General features: G+C 35.0%; 2 protein-coding genes across 2 annotated transcripts in view; one reads left to right on the top strand and one right to left on the bottom strand.

The window, feature by feature from the left end:
- LOC118743898 (protein Wnt-5-like) overlaps positions 1-22,980 on the top strand; it is a gene marked incomplete at its 3' end in the record, with an annotated part of 280,007 nt that overhangs the window by 216,032 nt on the left and 40,995 nt on the right. The window contains exon 4 of the mRNA XM_036476661.1: positions 4,755-4,935. Coding sequence (XP_036332554.1) covers positions 4,755-4,935 — 181 coding nt within the window. The remainder of the gene's footprint in view (positions 1-4,754; positions 4,936-22,980) is intronic.
- Positions 22,305-22,759, bottom strand: LOC118743059. The gene is made up of 2 exons (XM_036475537.1): positions 22,572-22,759; positions 22,305-22,481 (listed from the first exon to the last, which is right to left on the bottom strand). Exons 1-2 carry the CDS (start codon positions 22,734-22,736, stop codon positions 22,305-22,307), a joined length of 342 nt encoding a protein of 113 aa, XP_036331430.1. The 5' UTR covers positions 22,737-22,759.

The raw sequence follows: 22,980 nt of genomic DNA, 5'->3' as shown, positions 1-22,980 counted from the left end.
TTTCTACTGATACCCTATAAGTATAAATCGGAATAGTTTTGGCCCAGTTGAAAGACAGCATCGAAAATCTCATTATTACGATTCGCTTGAAGATATTTTTAAATATTTGTATGCAGATTTTTTAAGCTTAATCTTTTTTGTCATCCGAGAGGATTTTTTTCAAAAAGTTCTTTAAGAAAGTATTTTTATTCACCAGAAACCCCATTTTTGGAAGTATTTTCAAATCGGTCCAGCTCACATAAATCTTAATATTGCTTCGAAATATTTTGGTGAACGTTTTCAAATATAATAAGTTTTGTAATCCCGGCGGAAAAATCGCAACTTTTTTTTGGTGATGCAGTCTAATGTAAATATGTATGAACTTGTTTGTAGTATTAGACAAAAATAAAAAAATAAATAAACTAAAATGCTTGCCAGGCATACACAACTTGTCTCATTTAACAAGGAAGTTAGTTTGATATCTAACTTTAACGAAGATTTGAAACCAAACCTAAAAAAAAAATACATGACTCATGCAAAATATTCATTTTTTCAATTAAGTCAAAAAACGATGTCATGCTGACGCATTTCGATTGCCAAAAACTGATAAACGTTCTCCTTACCATGCAGAGTTAATACATACATATGTAACTATTTAAGTAGTATGCCTGAATTGATTGAGAATATTTTATTTGCCATTGAGGTCAAAAACGTTGCCAACTTCAAAGAAGAAAAAAATGTAAAAATCGGCTTGTTATATTCCTTTGAAGCTACATTTTCCTCATTCACTAAGCAATCTTTTATTTATATATTTTTTTCTTTCGTTTTGCCAATACAAGGAAGAAATGTGTTGAGTAATCCTGTGAAGCACAATTAATGCCTAAGTGAGTGAGTAACGGAAATAAGGGCATATATATACATATTTAAACTCATACACGCAGAATAAACGGCTATGTTTGAAATTAATGGCCGCTTTCCTAATGTTACGTAATTTTTTTTCTTATTTTTGAATGTAATTGAAAATAATGCGTTAAATATTAGCTTGAGTAAAATTTTTTACTAAACTTGACTTTAGTTTAATAGATCGACACCTTTTTACTAACTATTTATATTTTACATTGTTGGCCTAATTATCGCGAGCCTGATACTCGAATCTCCCGTTGTTTTTCCAATCAGCAGTTGGATTTTGTTTAAAAGTTGTCCACTAGAAGCCCTTAGAGCGGAGAGCTCTCCCAATGAAGTTTAGCCTTGCCTCAAGCGCACCTTTACAAACCCGAGTAAGCACACCGACTAACTCATCAATCAACTCCCCACAAAGATTTTGGCAGTCAATGAGTGCGCGGGAATTTTTTTTGCAGTCTGCTGCAATTAACAATATACATTCTTCGTTCTCCTCAAATTCCTGTAAACCTTTGTTTGGGTGCGATTCATCAATAAAAAAATGTATGCACGACGGACTTAGAAGGACTAAACTTTGGGAATGCTCCAAGCAGACATGCGCGATACCTAATTATAAGGAGCCAGGATGAGCATAGATTTTAAGAATGAAACAAGGAGGAACAAACGACTGGCCGACGCTGCTTGAGTGAATGATTGTAATCCTCAATGATCTTATCCAGCACCCCTCCGCAGGTGCCCTCTTCTATTTCGCTTTATCGCGTAAATAGGGGATCGATACTGACGACGGATACCGTTTTAGAAAGAGAGTCCCCAGTGTTAATGTAAGACATTGCAAAACCTACCACGATACTTACGGGTCATGCTTCGTTTCAGGCTCGCCCGTGACAGACTAAAATTCGGGAGAAAGCCAAAGCCGAGCCCCCGGCTGCAAGGATACCGCCAGTGTACCACCTCCAGTTAGCTTTCTGCAAACCTCATTTCTTTCACTGCTTTCATGTAAAGTCACAGCCCTGCGTAACATGGCCAATAAGCTCTAAGATGATGGAGCTAGCCGGAGGGTATTTGGCTATTCTATAAAAAAAGATGTAGAAAGCCGTGCACTTTAATTCCATCGCTTCAAACGAAGGAAAAAAAGGAGCTTTTGTTTCTTATTTCGTCGCGGGTTTTTTTTGGCAGTGTACGATATGTATGTATATGTATAAGCTGCATCCGGCTAGAATTCTATGTGTAATTATACATACATACATACATATCTGCTGATATACGAGGCAGCTGCCTAACAGCGGGATGCTGTATGTTTCCATTTCCTCTAGAACTTATTTGGTTGATGTGCAACAAATTGAAGTGACATTTGGCTGACGACACGTATACGCATCGTTGCACCCATTTGTTGTGCTTCCTCTCTCTTAACTCCTCATTATCTCTACATTCGCCGCGCAATAGCTTCGCCTAGGCAGCGGAAATGTACAGTTTACTTGCTTGGCTGACTGAAGTTGGCTGAGTGGGTCAATAAGCGCAAGTGTGAATGTGTGTTTATTGGTCATGGTAGTCAAAAGGTAGGTATATATTTATGCTTGTAAATAGGTACACTAGAGACAGGGTGCTTAGATGGTACTTATCAAAAAAAATATTTTATATACGCATATTTAATAACAAATAATAAATTTCTAAAACTCTATTTAAGGCCCAGTTTGAGCCCAGCTTGGGCGAAATTTTACTAAATTCTTTTTAAGTAAAATTCCAAACTAAAATGTTACCGAATTTATGTCAGATGTTCAAGAATGATAAATTAAAGAATCGTTGAAGTTAACATAACAAAAGCTCACCCCAGCTGTAGAAAAGGTATTCAGCCCAATTCTGAATACTCCCGGGGAGTTTCTTCTCCGGGAATTTGTTTCTACCGAAAAAGAAATCCTCCAATATTTAACTCCCAGGGTTGATCCGAGTTGATCCGGATCAACGCAGCCGTCTGTTAATGCATTTACATTAGCCGCTGCTACCCATGCTAGTCTGTCAGCCTCCTAATTACTCCGTATGCATTTACGGACCGGGAACCAAATCAGTTGTTTTGTTTTGAGTCCGCTTAGATCCTAAAGTGCTAAATTTCCTACTCCTTAAGTATACCAAATACGTGCACTTACTCGTGCAAGGCGTATGAGAAACATTTTTTCTTGCTCATATTTCATAGAAAATATCCACCGATTTTCTTTGTTCTTAGCTTTCTTTTTTCAACCTTACAACTGAAGGTAGTATGTACAGTCACTCACAGAAGTATTCGTAATTTAGTTTTTTTTACAATACAAAGAAGTCTGATGAGGAGATTAGTGATATCCAAAAAAAAAAAAACAGCTATAACTTCAACCTTTGTAAATTATTTTTGTTCTTCCACAAACTTTTTCATAAAAAAATAGCTCAATAAAATTTTTGAATATAATTTTTCCATCATAAATCCCTTTTGTTAATTGTATTTAAAATATAGCTCATTCTATAAAATAAACAATCATGTAAACTTTCTAAAAAATTCACAAAAATTATTCAAACTTCAAAAAATTTTCGTCAAAATTTCAAACATTTTAATACGATTTTTTAGAAAATTTTCCTGTATGCAGTTTTCTAGCCCGCTTAATTCCATATAATAAAGTGCACGTTCAATGTTACTGTTTGAAATTTTGATGAAAATTTTTTGAAGTTTGATTATTTTTTGCGAATTTTGCACAAAGTTTGCAAAATCTATTTATATCGTTTTTGTTATGGAATTAGCTTTGTTTTAAAATTAACGAGTCAGATTTATGATGAAAAACATTTTGAGTATTGTAAAAAAGCTAAATTACGAATACTTTTGTGAGTGACTGTATGTAATTTTGCAATCAATATTTCACTAACTTAGCTCATAACCCGACAATAATGGAATATGGCGCTGGAGTCGAAACATTTGGAAACCCCTTATTCATGGCTCGATTTGATTTATATTTTTTACTATTAAGTTACTACTTATTTACTATTAATTTATTTAAAATTTTTCCCCTAATAAATTCAGAAATTTTTCATTCATAATGCAAATTTGAAATTAAAGTAATTTAGGAAATGATCTGTACTAAAGAAAAATGGTATACATGCAGTCTAAAATTGAGTTTACGTGTGTCTGCGTTTTTTTGTCATTGCAAATCAGGGTTTTAAGTATATCGCGTAGAGCAGATTAAATTGACCAGTTTGTTGCTAAAAAAAAAAATAAGTTTCATCTTTATTCCCTGAAAGTGTCTCAGTAGTGGCAGGGATTTGTGTGTGCTGAGTCTAACTAAGCACCCTTTACTTTATTTACCACGTCTAGTATACACATAACTCTACGTATTTACAATTGTATGTGTTTGTGCTTGTCTCCATAGTATGTTTCTTTGTATGTATATTAATATTGCCAATATTAATTTTGCATTAAACTTGAAGGGAATAAAGTTGATTAGTGTCATTGACAGCCGTTGGCGACATAGGCGCACATTCACATATACATACATACTTATCTATGTTTGTATATGTGTATGTATGTGGTAGAGGCAACTCGCCCTTCTCAAACAATCATCGCTGTCAAACGGTTATCGCCATGCCACGCATAATCATTTCGACAAGTGTTGCTTTCAACGCATTGCGCTTCGTTGGGAGTGTCGATTTAAATATCACTTATTGATTGAAATTTTTGGAGGCCTATGCGTATGTATGTACATCAGTCTACATTTATTAATTTTGCTTAACTTTCGCTTTTACTTACTGACAAGCGCATTCGCCTATTTTCACTATAAACATCATTTAATTAAGCTTTACAAAATGCGTGCATTATTTATTTATACTTTAAAACCAAATTATTTACACCGTCTTCATTACAGGTTCGCCGGAAATGGCTTTCATTCACGCGCTCGCCGCTGCTATGGTGACCAGTTTTATTGCGCGCGCCTGTCGCGACGGCCAGCTGGCATCATGTGGCTGTTCACGCGGTTCACGACCCAAGCAATTGCATGACGATTGGACGTGGGGTGGGTGTGGCGATAATTTGGAATACGCTTACAAGTGAGTACATACATATGCACATAGTACTACATAAATCAATGCCAGTACTTTAATACTAATATAATGGAGGAATTTAATAATTAGGGAGTAATTCAGTAAAATCATATTTTCACCATGTGTAAACTTATTATGTGTAAAAACTATGCTGCCGCACCTCGCTGTAAAACCTATTTATATTTTGTGAGTGATAAACCTTTGTTAACTAGAAGACTTAAAGAAAAACGTTTCGGCAGACGAATTCAAATCTTGTTAGGTAAATACATATCGATATCTTAAAGGGCGTTCCCATGACATCCAATTTGCGCAATTTCGACGCTATTCTCAATTTCAGCTGAAATTTCGATACAATTCTTAATTTGGCTATATAAAAAAAACAGTCACCTGAAATTGCGTATAGAGGGTATTGATTACACCGTGCGACAAAAACCAAAAATTTTTCAAACAAACGAAAAACTCAATATATTGACAAAACTAGGAGCTAAATATAGTATAACGGCGTTTTTAATTTTTCTCTCTGACATCAGGATTTTTTTTAAGGACTTTGAAATTTCTAGGATATGATTGAATAAAAAAATTACTCAAAAGATTTGGTGCATTATAGAGCAACAATATGGGTATCAATTAAGAGAAAAAATTCTGCATAATCGAAAAAATATATATTTTTTCGGTGCACCAGGACGAATAAGTGTCCTTTTAAAATTTAATCCTAAAATATCCTTGGAAATTTCAAATATTTGTTTTTGGGAAAAAAATATATGTCAAGGACTAATATGTTAACTACTACATCCTCGAATTTCGTCCTTCTAACTTTATTAGTTTTAGATTTAAAAAAAATGTACACTTCTCTGTGACGAGAATGTAAATAGGGAAGATGCATTATAGTAAGTTTTGGCTATTTTTCTTTGTTTAAAAAATGTTTATTATTTTTTTTATGAAAATACAGCTTACTATCTAAAAAACCATGCACATCAAAATTTCAAACTTTGAAGCAGATTTGTAAAAATTCGACGAATTTTAACAAATGTTCATTAAAATTTTAAACAATTAAATCAGATTTCCTAGAATTGAAGTTTTGTAGCCCATTAAATTTTACTTTACTTACCGCTGAGTTGTGGCAATTTTTTGTTCACGCATTTTCCTCCATACAAAGAGTATGTTCGGCGATTTCTTTGTATGGAGAAAATGAGCAACACCTTCTAGGAAAAAATTAACGGTAATACCCCGCTCATTAAAATTTGCTATTTATTAAACTAGAATTGAATTGCCTAAAAATTTGCACACACAGAATATTTCTAAGGAAAAGCATTAAAAAGCTTAAAATTTTGGTGTAACTTTATCGAATTTTGCTAATTTTCCTGCAAAGTTTGAAATTCTGACTTACATAGTTTTCGTTAAGATAACCGGCTTTCATTGAATAAACGAAAGTGAAACCGGTAAAAAATACTAAAATGACTCTTCCCTCCCTATTTATATTTTGCGCCAGGATGTGCACATTAGGATGGTCCAAAAACAGTAAAGTCGGAATTGTAATGTTCTCACCCCTAGGATTGTTCTATATCGAAAAAGTATATCCCTATTTTTTTATTTTGAAATCAAAAAACATTTAGAGGTCGCTCAAAGCGCTTAAAGCTTTCCATGTATTTTTATATGGGAAAAATTAAATTTTTCGTAGAAATGGTATAGAATTCTTGAAAATCAATATTTTTCGATCGGAAAACTCTGGCTATCTTCAGGAATCTATCAGTAATAATACTCAATTGTTTAATTAACCATTTATTAATACTAGCGATTTTTTATTGGCCGCCCCATTGCATTTTTCGGGGTTTTTGTGAGTTTTTGGCGGACCTATAAATTATAGTTGCGGTGAAAAAATGGTTAAAAAACAATTGGGTATTATTACTGGGAATCTTCTGCAGCGCTTTCTGGTAGAAAAATATTGGTTTTTAACTAGTCGATACCATCTGTACGAAAAGTTGTTTTTTCCCCATTTAAAATACATGGTAAACCTTGGGCGCTTTGAGCGGCCACTAAATATTTTTTGATTTCAAAAAAAAATATAAAAAAATAAAGGTATATTTTTTCGGGGTGAGAGCATAAAAATTCCGACTTCACTTTTTCACAGGCTTTTTGGACCACCCTAATGCGCATATATATGTTCAAATAATAAGACCCATTGAACCTTCATTTTATCATTTTATCATTTATTCCATTTGGCTTTTCATTTTTTACTTCTTACTTTTATTTATACCTACACTTTTTTTCTACTCAATTAGTTTCCTCCTTTTCAAAAGCTAGTTAATTTGACCATTTAATTTAGCAGTTAATTGACCACAATTCATCACAAAGGCAATATTTTTATTTTTTTTTTTTAATGAAGTGAAAAGTGTAGCCACAAAAAAAAAACAAGCTACTATCCATGACCCAAAGTTGCGCAATCAAATTAAGTGCCATCAGAAAAAAGGGAATATTTTATAAGGTTTGCACGCATAAAAATCTGATGAGCCCATAAAGTATACCATCGAAAAGTAAAATAAAATAAAATAGAAAACTGCGGAAAGCGGCACGCAAAATAAAAAGTATGCTACAGTTGCCCTTTTCATCTACATTCATTTGTGCCCTATTCCACCCCAGCGATGTTTGCGCCCCTTGCAAGCTTTCACTATTCCATTCGAAATTATTTATTTACCCCGCGCCCAGTGTTGGCAGCGCTTTATGTTCACGTGTTGTTGTTGTTGCTGTTGTTTTGGGGCTATGCAGCCAACCCAGATTTCTCACCGTGTATATTTTTTAGTTGTTTTTATGCAAAATTTCCCATAACGGCAAATGTCGTTTGGGGAATATGTATTCGAAATGCGCAAACTACAACCTTTTAAACTCTTTTCGCCCCCCCCCTACAATTTGGCTTCGCCTCTCACTTGCATGTCTGCCGTAGTCAATCGATGATATAGTATATATGTATGTATATCTATGTGGGTGCATGCGTGTGCATTTGAGTTTATCTGTTATGGGAATGTGTGTGTAATAATTTATTGTTTTCCCCGAGTTCACATAGCGCGAGTTACATTCATGCTCACCTCTTATACAAATATGTACATGCAATCACCTACATACATACATACATACACAGGCACATGCAATAATTCAAGCGCAGCCCCGGCCATGTGTCGCTTGTGGCCATTTTTAATACACAAATTTGACGCTTTTCCACTGGGGTGCATAAATTATCACGGTATATTGCTCATCTGCTGCACTTCAACTGCGCTCCTCGCCGCAATGCCTGATCACTGCTGCAACGTATATACATACATACATACATATGTATATGCATGTAATATTTACCGCAAATTTCCGCGTCGCATTTATATGTATTTGTTTTTCTGTGTGTGCCCCTATATTGCGCAGTTAGTTTTCAACTACACGCAACATCGTTTTCCACAAGCATTCTCCTGCCTTTGCGCCTAAAAGCAGGCTTGTATTTATTTACTCCTCCACATAGCAAGCGATTTCGCGTTGCATACTCGTAATAACAACTCTTATTTGGAATGTCAGTGTAGCCGCCAAATTGTATCAATCATTTTATGGTTTTATATGTAGGTACTATTTGTTAGCTGATGTTTGTTATATTTTTTAAGTTGGCGCAACAACCTCAACGCCTTTTGATTTACAATCTGAAATTGAGCTCAATTTTGTTGTTTTTTGTTTTCTTCTCGTTTTTGTTTTGGCCTTTCCGTGTCCATCCGTTTATGGGTAACGGCTTGGTTTTTTTTTATTGGGGGCGCTTAATTCAAATTGATTTGCTTTTATTGTAGATAAACGTCGTAATTTGTGGCATAATGATAGGCAATTTGTTGCTGATTTACTTTTTTCAGTCTTTTTTTTGTTGTTTTGGATGGATATTAATCGATACAATAAAGCGCATACATATGTATGTATAAGTTTGTGTAGATCAGGATAAAAGCTTTTTTTTCGGTGTCAGGGTGACTTTATAATTAGACTGCGGATGTTTATGCCAAAATGTACACAAATTTATTTATTTTGCTTATGAGTAAGTGGCACAAACATCTATTTATAATATAAACAGTGGAATGTTATTAGGATTCCTATTACTGCTACATATTTTCTACTGTGGAGAAATAAGTAATTTTTAACTTTTTAACCGACTTCAAAAAGGAAGGAGGTTATCACTTCGTCGGAATATTTTTTTATTGAATCTTACCACGTTAACCGATTTCCATAACTCTTTTAAAGGAAAGGTGGTACCTCAGAGGTGGTCCTGTATTAATTTGGTTTAGAAACGATGATTGGATCATGAAGAAATTAACACTACTCTTAAATTTTTTTATAAGAATTGAAATCGGTTTTGTTTTTTGCTTACAAATTATTTGTTGTAAATGCTTTCTTTAACTTAAAAAAATAAAACCAAAAAAGGGGGTGAGCCTTAATTAATAAATTATACATATTCCCCTTGGTAGATACAGGAGCAGTATTCATTATAATCTTATAATTCGTTACAAAGTGCATCTTCATCTCCTTTGTCAAGCTCCGCCACATTTTTATAACAACCACTTTCTCATGTTCTCACAAGATTTTTTTCACTGTTAAGAAACGCCGAACACATAATCTGCTAGATAAAGATCTTGTTGCTGAACAAACCACCCCAATTTCTAATCAACAAAAGTTTGTCCGGGAAAAAAGCAGGAATAAAAGGCGAGTGTAGTAAAGAAAGGTAAAATAAAAAACGCAATTAGATTCCTTAAGGAAAAAAAGCATAAAATCCAATCGATCCTTACGATCTTACGGGAGATCCGTTGCAAAGTTTGAAAATAATAAGGCAGCGACTCCCATTAGCCCAACCAAAAGAACAACGAAATAAGTTACCCAACATCAGAAAGCCAGCCTACAGGTTTCCAAGTAAGGGCATTGAGAAGAGGGAGATCTAACGAACCGCTCATAAAGCAGCCGAAAATTAGGAAATCTTCTCTATCTTTCGACTCACGCAGATTCAAATCTGCAGGTAACCATAATCGACAAACGTAACATTGAAGCTCATGTAATGAGTTATTGAGGCGGACAGCGAAGAGCTAATCTTCGAAGGCCTCGCTAGCCTCGGCCACAAAAAGTCCAAGATTTTTCAATGCATTCAATCAACAGCATAGACGTGATTCGGATCGATCCACGGCTCGAAGTTCTATCTCACTCAGTTCTTTCATAGTTTATTTCACCACCAGAGCTGATAGGGAAATCTGTTGTATACCTAAATTCGACGTCAGAACCAAGAGCTGAACGTGACCCACTGCAAAACGAAGGCGGGGAGTAGCATTCAAAATTCATAAAATAAAAACCCTTACCACTGTTAAGTGTCTTATGTCTCTAATTCTTGTCGTATCCACGTATAATCGTTACTAAAGTTATTAGTAAGGTTTACTAAAGAAATTATTGAATACTATAAATGGCTTAACCAAAGATTAGAGACATGAGACGCTTAACAGTAGCAAGGGCTTTTTCGATACGTACAAGGGAGTTGTTTAAAGGAAATTAATTTTTAAAATGCATCAAGCTCAAGTGTAATCAGTTCATACTTGAAATATTTCATTCAAACGGTGGGCATAGTAGAGGACCGAATTAATCGTTACGCCACACTGTAGAAGTTCAAAATAACTAGGCAATTCCTTTCCAATACCACCGAACACTCAATATAATCGTCAATCTAGACTTTGAATTCTTTTGTAAAGGACAAAAGGTCGATTTCTTTGCGTCTCAGCAGCGTTTCATTGATGGCAAATCAAATATTTTTTGCCACCCAAACCCGGCTCTTCTTTGAGTAGTGTGAACATTTAAGGTGATTCCAAATTGTCATATTGTTGATGCGTGGTGCCCAGCTATCTCCTGGCAGCATGCATGCCGATCTGGCTCAACTATTTGCATTATCTCATCGACTTTTCCAGTGACCTGTCGACATCAAAATGCAACGAAATCGAGCAACTCCTTCTTGGGTCCGGCGTTTAATCCATGGTTCTCAACGTATGCTTCACAAATTTTTGGTCCATTTTTGCAGCGTTTTCACAGTTTTTATTGTGAAAAGGCATAAAATAGCGCATTTCTTCCGACATTCCACTCATTTTCCAATCAAAAACGCCTGTCAATTTCACACACTTGGATGAGGGTTGCCAGATGTATGGGCATCAATAACACAGACAGGTACAAAAATCCGCAGAGACTTTTTATGTGCCCTATACAAAATAAAATCATACATACATACAAAAAAAAAGGAAACGAAAAAATCAAAATGTTTTTTAAATCGACAAAATTTTGACTTAAAATCTGTCAACTTAGAAATATTGTAAACTCGCCGAGATTTAGCTAATCAAAGGCAAAGTTTTGTCGAGCTTCTTGCGATATAAAATAATTAATTTTTTCATTTTATTGTAAAAATTTCGAGGATGTTCTTATTTTGTGCATAGATCAAAGAGGTATTTTGATATTTTTAAGGACCACCCTAATGGTCACCGTTTACATAACATTAAAAGAATTCCTGATCGCCCCTTCATCAAATTAATTTGCGGCATGTACCCATACTTCGATTTAAAAATATTTCACAATAAATTTATAAATAAATATTTAAACAAATGCCAGAAAATCTACGCTTTCTCGGTCAGTAAATGCAATCATGCATTATTATGTTTATACAAATCATACTTTTTAAAAAAATATTATCCATAACCTCCTGACTGTGTGTGTAAAATAGTAAGAAAGGAAAAGGAAATCATCACTTGTCTATATTTTATGTATTTACAATGTCGGATGAACAAAAACTGCTATGCTGGCAACAAAAGTATATGTATAAGTGCATATACAATGTATAGTTATACTTACATACATATACCTAGTATATGTAGGTACATACACTTAATATGGCTACTAGAAAAGAAGAAAACAAGTAAACAAAAAATATTTGAATTTGTATTTTGAACAACAGCATTTTCTGAAACCCGCATCCATTATGCAGCAAAACAACCCCGTTATATGTAGGTACATATGGACAATTTCATATACTACTACACTGTAGTATGTACATTACGATAGTGTGTCCGTACAGGAACAAAAGGCAAATTGTAGAATGCCGGATAGCCCCATAAAAGCACCGCAATAACAAAACGGAGTGCCACAGAATGTGTGTGTGCGGGGCGACAGGTCCACCAACTGCGGACAAGTTAAACGAGTTTGCTTGGCGCCAACTCAAAGCTTAGAAATATTTGAACTCAAACAAATACGTGGCGGAAGACATCAACAGGCAAGTTTACAAGCATATGTACCGACGCACAGTGCAGCCGAAATGCAAAAGCGCGACCAAAATTCGAAGCTTTAAAGAAATAATTCGAAATTTCGTACTAGGGGATTTCCAGGTTCGCTTAATACGATTTGGATGAAATTTTGTTCGCAGATAATATTTGGGATTTTAAGGTTATCTGAATAGGCACTACCTCCGAGAAGACTTGTATAAGGTTGCCACCTATTCGAAATTAGTTACAAACTAATTAAAACATCATAATATGGGTACCAAATGAAAGCTATTTCAAAGATCCCTAATTCAAAAATATTTCTAATAGGGTTGGCACCTATTTTGAATCGCATATTTATTTAACTTTTTGTTTAGAAAAAAAAAAAGTGAAGCATTACTATTCACGGGTACCAAGAGAAGGTTTTTAAACAATGCTTTCCCTATATATCAAATGTTTTCCCTTAGGATAATACTGTAAGGTTGCCACTTATTTTCGATTCCACACAATTTAGCTAAACCATCGCAATGTGGATATCAAATGAAAGGCATTGTTGAGAACTTTGGTCGGAAAATATTTTCCATCAGGGTTGCCACGCTTCTATGTAATACAAACTTTTATTTTGTTAATTTCAATCAGCATTTTTTTTTTGTGTATACACAGTACATATACACTCAAGATATGCACCATTCATTCCAGCGTATTTCGAAATGGGGTTGCCATCTAATTTTTGGAGTAAGAAATTTACTTAATATATATGTTTAAAGGCAGCATCCAACAGCGTGTTATTACTGTTTCATTTAACAACTCAAATTTTGTAAAAAATAAATAAATTAATAATACCTTCATATTTCTACTTCGAAAAAAATTTATATTACAGTATTGATATTCTGAAAATTAATTACGCCTTCAGACGTAGATTCCATTTGGTTTTTTTGGATTACCTTTACCCAAAATACTTTTACACGTTTATAGCTTTTCCCTTTGAACCTACCATAATATTGGGCTTGGGCGAAGACCACATTCCGAGTGAAAATAAAGAGGGGACTTGGGACACAGGGACACTTAGAGGATCCCTTTAGCCAACTCACTGAGGAAAAAGCCCTATCTAGAAACATTTTTCTATTGAAGGTTGGATTTCGGCCGCACTGTGCGACATGACTGTGAATATGTCCGTAGAGGACAAACAAATTTTGTGAGCTGATAGTCAAGGGCGTCTGTGATGTAAAAACATACGGGTATATACTTGTGTATGCATGCATGTCAGCATTTGTGTTTTTGAAAAATGGCCAGAACGAATACATGTATGTATGTATATGTTTCTGGCAACAGGACTAAAACTTGCTGCTAATGCTGAGCGCCTATTCCGGTTGAAATGCGAAAAACGAAAGTTTAGATAGTAAAAAAGTATAACTAACGTTTCATGCAGTAAAGATAAAACAAGAAAGCGAATATAGTCAATACTGGATGCACATTGTTGTTTATACATACATATGTACATACATAAATGTGTGTGCGCGCGGCCGAGTATGCTTAGCAAAGTGAAAAGGATACAGCAAGGACTAAAGGTAAAGCGCGCTAGTGGACACTGCTGGCCAGAAACAGTAAGTTCATATTGTTGCTACCGTTGTTGTTGTTGTTGTTGGCTAAAGAGTTGACCAGGCACGCAAGTCAAGCATTTCGTGCGCACAACCTCAATACTTGTAGAATAATTTTACGGGCGTATGTGTGTGTAAACTAAATAGACACATGGAGGTTAGCGCGCCTTTTTGTATGCTTCTAAATATCACTCACTCACTCACTCACCGACTAGCGCACAAATTCTTCATTTCCGGCATACACTTGCTGACCACTGCTGTTCACCTGACCCACTAATTTGCCAATACGGATAAAAATCAACAAAATTTAATGTACGTTCCGCTAAAAACGGAAATAAACATAAAAACTGAGCTAAAGACTATCGCGTATGCAATAAAATTACGCGAGTTTTTCTCCGATCATAACCACGCGTAACTATGCAAATATATGTATGCATGGAGGTAGGAGAGAAAGTAAATCGATGTTGGCTCCCAAGTCTGTGTTGTATGCAAGCGAGAAGTGTGAATGTAGCGTGCAAGTGACGGTGATGCTGCGTAGGAATTTTGCTTTTTTGTAATACACGACGCGTGCCATGTTCTTTTCGACTAGGATTGCAGCTGACACAAGTTGGCAGACCTACAATAGAGTAGTTGGAAAATTGCGATAGACTAAAGAATCAAATGGCAGAAAAGTGGCAAAGAAGTTCTAAGCCATGCAAGTATTTTCGAAAGCAAACTGGTAGTGAGTATGCGTATGTACAGTTTTTCAGTTTCATGAATACTAACATACATACATACATGTACACCTCCGTATATGTGTACCCCTGCGAGAAGTAACTGTTGCCAAATTTTTGGTTTTCCTAGTGTAAATATTTACTTAGTTCAGATGTGGCACAAATGTAGCAATTCCTTCGAACCATTAGCTAAATGAAAAGTGCTAAAAGAAAAGTGCTTTGTCTAGTTCGGAGATAGTCCAAAGTAATGTAGTGCCAGCGATTTGCCACCGCCAACTACAACACATTGATAAATTTGCCAGTTTTTATGTGAGACCCATTATACTTGTACAGGTACCATAACGGTTATAATCTTAATAATAAAAATCAAAATTTAACTCTTTGAATTTGATTTATAACTCTCTGATCAAATTTAAACGTTTTTTATGACTTTTAGTTTTCATAAAAAATAACCGTTATTTTCAGATTTAATTTCTTAGATCTGAAAAGATTTGAATCGGCCATAAAAAAACGCAGTCTCCATCATAACGGTTAAATAATATCGAAAAAAATAAATACAACCAAATAACTATTAAATAATTAATAACTAAAAAATTAAATTTATCGATTATTCTCAAAAAATATATATGTAAGTAAAAAAATTACGATTTTGAAATTACCTAAAAAAATATTCTTGATATTTAACGGTTATTTTTGGTCCCTACTAACTATGTGTAACTATTTCTGGACTGGCACAATTTCTTGCAGGGGCAGTACATCAGTTCATATATAAATACTTTTTTATGTTTTACGTACATTGCGAAAAGGTCAGAGCACTGGCCGCAAACCAAAGATTAAATAAAAGATAAAATAAAATGCTTGGGAATTTAGGAGATAGAAGTAAATAGTTGCTGGCTAGTTTAAGAGAGTTATTTCAGTTTAAACGCTTGAACAAAAACCAGCAAAATTTTTCTCGATTTTATTTTTAAATATGCAATGTTAGGAAAACTTAAAATGCATATGTACTTTTTCGTGTTTGTACAATTTCAGCACGGCATTTTTTTTATATTAAAACTATATAGGTGCAATTCGCGGTACAAAGGGCAGTCGCTGTGCTGTAGTAGTAAAAGTGCGTACTACCATTCCGCAAGGCTTGTGATATAGCCCAGTTTCTGAATTATAGCAAGCGAAATGCTGTAAGCTCTGGACATTTTTTCTAGGCAGAAACTGGCGCCACCTGCTGTAGCCGAGTGGTTAGGAATGTGTAAAAGAGTTGTTATTGCAATTATTTGTTTTAATTATATTTATTTTAAGTCGACACTAACTTAGTATAGAATCAAAATGACTAACTTCATCCATAATAAATTTTAATTTTGATTTGTGGAAATTTAACGACACGATGGTTAAAAAATACGTATTTTGGCACGTAAGAGCGAAACTTTTTTCCCAACATCGACTCTGTGTCATGCAGCATAGAAAAAATTTTTGATTCACAATTTTGCTAAAAAAAAAACTCCGTCTACTATCGTTGAAACCGGCATTGTGTTTCGTGAACGCATATTTCAACATACAAACCGAATATTAGTTCAGTCACGCTTGTAGCCACAGTGCTAGAACACCGAAGAGATTTAATAAATGGGAATTATCTATGCTTCATAAGCGACTCAGGTAGAACCTCTCATCAATATACGGCTCTTGGAAAAGCTACTTAGGCTTGGCAGAGTGTTTTTATCGCATAGTTGTCCGTTCAATTGTAGCTAATACCTCCGAATTTGGATTGCTAAAAACACAGAAGCTGACACATCAAATTTAATGAGATCTGACATCAACTGGCCTTGCACGCAGTCACAGCATAAGTAAGTTCTTGCTTCGAAAGAATTGCAACTGCACATATCTGAAGGTACTTTTCGACTTTTTCTTCAGAACAGTCATGTTAAAATAAAACTGCTTCGGCTGGCAAATTTTTAATCTGAGAACAGGAAGTATAGAAAAATGGATTTTAGATGGATCTGAGTAATAGAATTTAACTTATAAGTGCAATGAGCAATTGATCTATGCAAGAAAAAGCTTTTGAAATTAATTGAAGAAACATACCAGCAGCCATTCAGGTTCTCTCTTCGCACTGAAATTGTTGTAACACAATGCTAGGCACCATACGACTACAGTATTGAGGGCAACTTGCTGCAGAGCTAACAAGAGGGAGATTTTGTAGGCTCAGTAAGTCTGCTTCGCAGAACATTCCCGCCATCTGTGGTTGACCTCAGACAGATCAGCTTTTTGATTATACTTATGCTATTAAGGATACAAATCATTGCAATAAAGTTCAAGTCATTTAACTCACTGTTTATCTAACCGATTACAATTGTATTCATTCGCATATGCACAAGGTTGATTAAAGTGCTAGTCGTGACTTGAAAACGATGAGCAAATTATATTTTAAACATATTGTGTGATTAGCGGGCCTTGGACAGACATAGGCTATTAAAATTCAAATTATTCATATTCTTAGAATTCGTAATTTTTCAAAACAACTTCTTTGAGGAAGGCTGAAGTTATCTCGAATCTTTTCATTGGGGGCTAATCATGCGGATACAAAAGATCGTATTAGGTTGTGGTGTCCCTTGTTCTTATATTCTCTTTTAAATAACTAACTAACTAAGAAATTGTTAGTTTTAGATTAGACTCAAATAAAAGAATTATATTTCATAATAAAAATTACCCGTCCGTTTTCATACCTCTCGTCTAAATTATTGCTTGCGGAATGTGCACTTACCGCTGGGATAGGTCTTCTTAGTATTAAAAGCCTAAATCCGCATTGACGAATGGAATTGGGTCTTTTGAATTTGCGTTCAAACCTGATCCGAATAATATAAATAAATAAATCGATTCTCATAACCTTTTCTCCGAATTTAAAGCTGCCTAAATTCCAGATCTTCGCAAGACCAGCAATGCTAGGTGAACTGTAAACTGACTTTGATCGAAAAAAGTAAGTGCGCCTAGGCCACACTGGAGAAGTGAAACTTACATTGCATATCTGGCTTACATCCAAGAATGATAGAATACAAGATTGCGCATTCCTGCGGGTGATGACGTCAAGATAGCAACGAATAGGAAAGAGTAATTGGAGATGGAGGAGAGAAAGAGTGTTAACTGTCAAGCCATGGAGGTCACCATATTTACATACATATAAACATATCTGCATACATACAAACAGTTTGCTAAAATGACATCACACGAACAACTGATTCTGTCAAATTCGCCAAGAAGAAAGTAGCGGTACTGCTGATTGCGCCACCTCTGTCTCCCTACATCGTGGCTTACATATCTTTGTTTTTTATCCTTTATGTCTTTGCTTTTATCCTTTTCTTCACCGATGCATATATTCTCCTAGATGATGTGAGGTGCGATGACGTGATAAGATGCTATGTGATATAATGTGAAGTGACGTGATAGGATTTCATGTCATGCCAAATGATGTCATATCATGTGATGTTTGTTCATATTATGTCACATCATGTGCATCCATAACAAAATCGATAGTAACATCGATAAAAATATCTACAACAAAACAGATAAAGCTATCGATTACAAATTCGAAAAAAATGTAGATAGCAAAATCTATAGCAATATCGATACACAAATCGACACAAATTTCAATATCAAAATGGATAAAAATATCAATAAAAAATATCGACAACAAAATATATTAAAATATCGATAACGAAATCGATAAAACCATAGATACCCAAATCAATAAATATATTGATAACGAAATCGATAAAAATATCGATATCAAATTCGATTAAAAATCCATTAAAAAATCGATAAAAATATCGATTAACAATATCGATACCCAAATCGATAAAAAATACCGATAACAAAATCGATTAAAGATATCGATTGTTATATCGGTAAGTCCCGAGAATGCCGAAAATCCCGAAATAGTCGCCAGGTTGAGTGTGTGTCTCTATCTATATCCTTTCTTCCTCTATCTGCATCTTTACTTTTTTCGGTATCCTCATCCTAGTCTTTTTCTTAATATTTTTATTTGTATATACCCTTATGTTTATCATTTTCTTCATCTACACATTCCCCTTCAACTTTGCCCGTATACATATTCGTAAATTGTTTAAATTTATTTTGATATTCATTTTTGCATTTATCTTTACGCGTCTTTGTTTTTGTTTTTATTTTTATTTTTACCTTTGTCTTTATCCTATTCTTTATCTATTTACGTACTCACCTTTTATTAGCAAGTTTTTGTTAAATTAATACCATTTGCATACATTTAAGAAGCACTTGATTCCGACCCAATCATTTCCGTGTGCAATATCCGTTGAATTTGCCAATTTACTCCCAACCAACCAACCGCCGCTAAAAAAGTTCCACTTCAAAAAATCAATATGTATGAACAACGAAAATTTTTAACTGATGTCGAACAGATGAGTGCGCTTTGAGTGATTTTCGAGATAATTATTGTTTGGAAGAAACATAACGCTGCAGGCTATCGAAAAAAAATCTTGAAGCCACTTTTAATTTGGTTAAAAAAAATGCATTAATTTAATTTCTCAAATGTAATAATCTGGAATCCCCATATAATGAACAACAGCAATAAATATATGGCAATAAAAACTAGAAACGCTTCAAAGAAAAAAAATTTGGACCTAGAATCGCTTTGGGCAAGACAATAATATGTGTCTATCTGCATTCGATTAAACAATCAGTCGCCTCGTTACCTTTTAAATATTCCTGCTATTCCCCTTTGCCACGTAAAATTCTACAACGCCGAACATTTCTAGCTGCATGTTTCCTCTCTTTGTCGAATACGTTGCTCTTTTACTAACCAATTTTGCTGTTTATTCTTGCTACGTTGTTTGTGACCTAGCGACGCCACATCCACGTATTTATTCGATTAATGTTGCGAAACTTGCACTCTTGCCACATTCCTGAGCGCCTATTTGCTATGACACGCAAGTGTATCGGATTTTCGATTTTTTTTTTAATCACATGTAGAGAACGTGACTTTGAAATGAAGCATTGGAAAACTTTGTAATCGTTTCAAGCAACAAAGAAGTCACACTTCTTTATTTCCTCTTCCTTTTAAGCTTCTGATAAACGTTAAAATTTGGCGACACTTCACCTCAAGCACTTTAAATTGCATACAGTGCAAATATTTCACACTTAAATTGCTGCAACCTGCGTACTTTTGCTTACTTACATACATTATTTCATTTTGTCTCAACTGTGCGACTTGAATTTCTTTTAATTTATTGGGATTAGTGCAAAATGATTGCGGTAATTACCTGTATTACGCTGAATGCACTCCCAAACGTTATGGCTGTGCGTCTCCTCGCTTAGTGCTTTGGTGATAAATGCACCACAAAGCTAGCGCTTGCTTGTAGCGGCCATAAAAACCACACATTAAATACAAGCGTCGAAATAAACGACTTTCAGCGAGTGTTTGAATTGCTGAACACTTCGGTCTGTATAAAGAGCAATGGGTTTGGGAGCAGAGCAATTGTGGGCGCTCTGAATGTGCTGTTGCGTGTGTGTCTGTCTTGACACCAACAGCAGTAGCACCAATGCCAACAGCAGGTAGACACACATATCGTTTGATACTCCAAAACAGTTAGCAGTAGATAACAACAAAAGTCATAGCACTAGCCGTTTAAAACAGGCACATATTAATGTCTGGCCCCGTTTGGCATAGACTTGTGGTGTCAAAGGAATAGCGGAAGCAAAAAGTGTCATTGTCTTTTATGTGTTGGCTATTTGTTTACTTGTTTTTTTGTTGTCTTTCGGAAGGCAATCAGTGTCGTCTGCTTCCACTTTTGCCTCTGCTATTGACAAAGGCTGCCTCAAAGTCAAGAAGGTGGCTGTTTGCGATTTGTACTCCAGTTCAATGTATTTATGCAGTACGTGAGGGATGCATTAAAGCGTTTACTGCGGTTTCTTACAAAAGTATTTTGCAATGGCTTTGTGGTAGAAATCGCTTGTGCCAACGAGTGGGGGCTTAAATGTTTAGGGTAAAAGGCACATTTATCTTTTATTTTAGTGCTAAGGCACACACATTTATTTATCATGCATAGTATATTTATGTGGCTATTCGGTAGAAGCCCCATGACTTCGTTTAGCTGCAAATATTTTGTCGTAAATTTTATTACCGCAGCTTCGATTTATGCTTGACTATCACGTAAGTAACATATTGCAACTATTACTAATCAGTCTAGTGTCATGCAACCACAAAAGCATGGTCCCTTTTTCATCCCACTCAATATTCATTACTCACGTTTTTCCCGCTAACCTCTCCAATATTGATAAAGTGGCCGACTATCACTTGAAGGCACCCTAAGTGTTTGCCCAAATTTCCATCAAAAAGCTTACTACATAGATGACAAATCATAGCTTCGAAATGGATTTCTTATAACCACCCACACATACACTGCTGCAACTATAAATTACATACCTACATACAATTAAATACATACTTACTATTGCAACAAAGTCTAGCGTTCCCAGTTGTTGAGTGTTTAATCAATTTTGCTCATGAATTGCATGAGCATTGCAATTGAGGGCTAGCGTTTTGTGGCTCATAAACAGAACTATAAATACTCATTGTGGGCCTCTATTCTTCCGCCTTCAAAACATTTACAATACAATAAAATAAATCACAAACAATATTTTGTATTAACTATTTACTACGGGTCGAATTGGTCAAGCAATATATTACACTAATCTCACTAATGTGGTAACAGGTTACTTGTAATAAAATTCGTAAGCTACAAATTTCAACCTTCCGCCATAAGTATATTTCATGGACTGAAACTATTAAGACATAGAAAGTGAAAACGAAATGAATTGGTAAGATATACATATAGTTAGATGGATATGTTAGGATTGTCCACGAAAAACTTAAACTGGTTTATAGCAGTAATGGTGGTTAAAAGTACTGGTTTGGTAACAAAATACTCTAATACTTAGTATTTGGAGATGTCTGAATAGTTAATTAAAAAAACTTAGTTTATTTAGGAGTTTTCTCAATACTCAAGCAAAAAAAAAACTTCGCTATTTAGGAGTTGCTAAATTTCCAAGTAGAAAAGTACTTAGTTACTGAGGCAAAATACCATTCGATTTGGAATGTTTCAGTAAAATAAAGCCAGAGGCTTTATTTCCTGTTTTTATGAAACAAATCAAGCGGTCGCTATTTCCTTTTCTTTGGGAAATAAATCCCGCGGCCATTATTGCTCTTTCGGAAATAAAGCCCGCTGCATTTATTGCCTTTTATTGGAGGGTGCTATTTCCCCTTCGAAATGGAAATAACGCCCGTGGGCTTTATTTGTTTTTTTTTTAGTCAGATCGTCCTAGAAGTGAGTTCTGTCGCCCATCTTGTATTTTCCTTCTCGAAAAAGTGTGATTAAAGCCATGACGTCCAGGTAGTTGATAGTATCCCTGCATGATGAATTATGTTGATGTCAGAGAGAGAGAGAGGTTCCCTTCCTCGAAGGTTCGTTTGAAATGCAACTCAAATTGAGGCAACCAGCAAATACTATTGCAAATTTGTAAACAACTTCACAATACACTCGATACTCCAACTAAATACCAGAAATACTCAATACTTAAGAGACAACTTTGAGTATTTATGTCTTTTCTTTTTAAGCACTAGTATCGAAACAGTACTACAAATGTTCCGGCTTCCAGTTAATCGACAGCTGATGTGCTGTCTCAAAGGGCCCTTTTAGAGATTTAAGAGATTTAAAAGTTATACTACAAACTAAGCGCTCAATTTATAATTTATTTGGCATTTATTTGACATAAACAACAAAAGTTACATTTAGGCCAATGCTGGTAGATGTTGTCATTTGTACAGATGCATAGGTGTAACCCGGGCCTCCCGAAACCAAGGTATTTGTTGGGCCCGTACTGTTTTTAAATTGATCTTGAAGGTAAATGGCGCTTATTACTCTGTTATTGTTTTGGTACTACAAAGGAAAAAAGTCAAATGAACACAAAAATCTTTACATGTTAATATTACAATTAAAACACTGGCTACTAATTACTTATGTACTTACTATATCGTAGTAAACGATCTGAGCTTGCCTCGGTTTAGCTGGGTAAAACGCATTTTCATTGAGAAATAGAGTATCGGTAACATTACGTACACCCCAGGTTGAGCTAGCCGAATGTGAGGCTTTGATGGCCGCAAAAAGTAAACAAATTAGAACGATGGATTTCATTTTATTTCCGTGACAAATGTACCGCTAAGTGCTGATAGAAAATACTAATGATTACGAGCTGAAATTCAATGCTTTTATATATAATTTTAAGCTTTGCGAATCGTTAGCAGCTGTTGATAATGACTTGATAAGAATTTCATTGATAACAGTTTTAGGCAAAAGGCGGTAGATATGAAGAACGGACTGACCACGAAAGCTTTCACAAGTACCGAATAAGACCATGCGAAGGTATGTTTTTTTTTTT

Source organism: Rhagoletis pomonella, unplaced genomic scaffold (genome assembly GCF_013731165.1).
Source record: "Rhagoletis pomonella isolate Grant_MI unplaced genomic scaffold, Rhpom_1.0 Rhpom_scaffold_00007, whole genome shotgun sequence".
Lineage (NCBI taxonomy): Eukaryota > Metazoa > Arthropoda > Insecta > Diptera > Tephritidae > Rhagoletis > Rhagoletis pomonella.
Note: the sequence above shows the minus strand (reverse complement) of the source record. Positions and strands in the feature narration are given on the sequence as shown.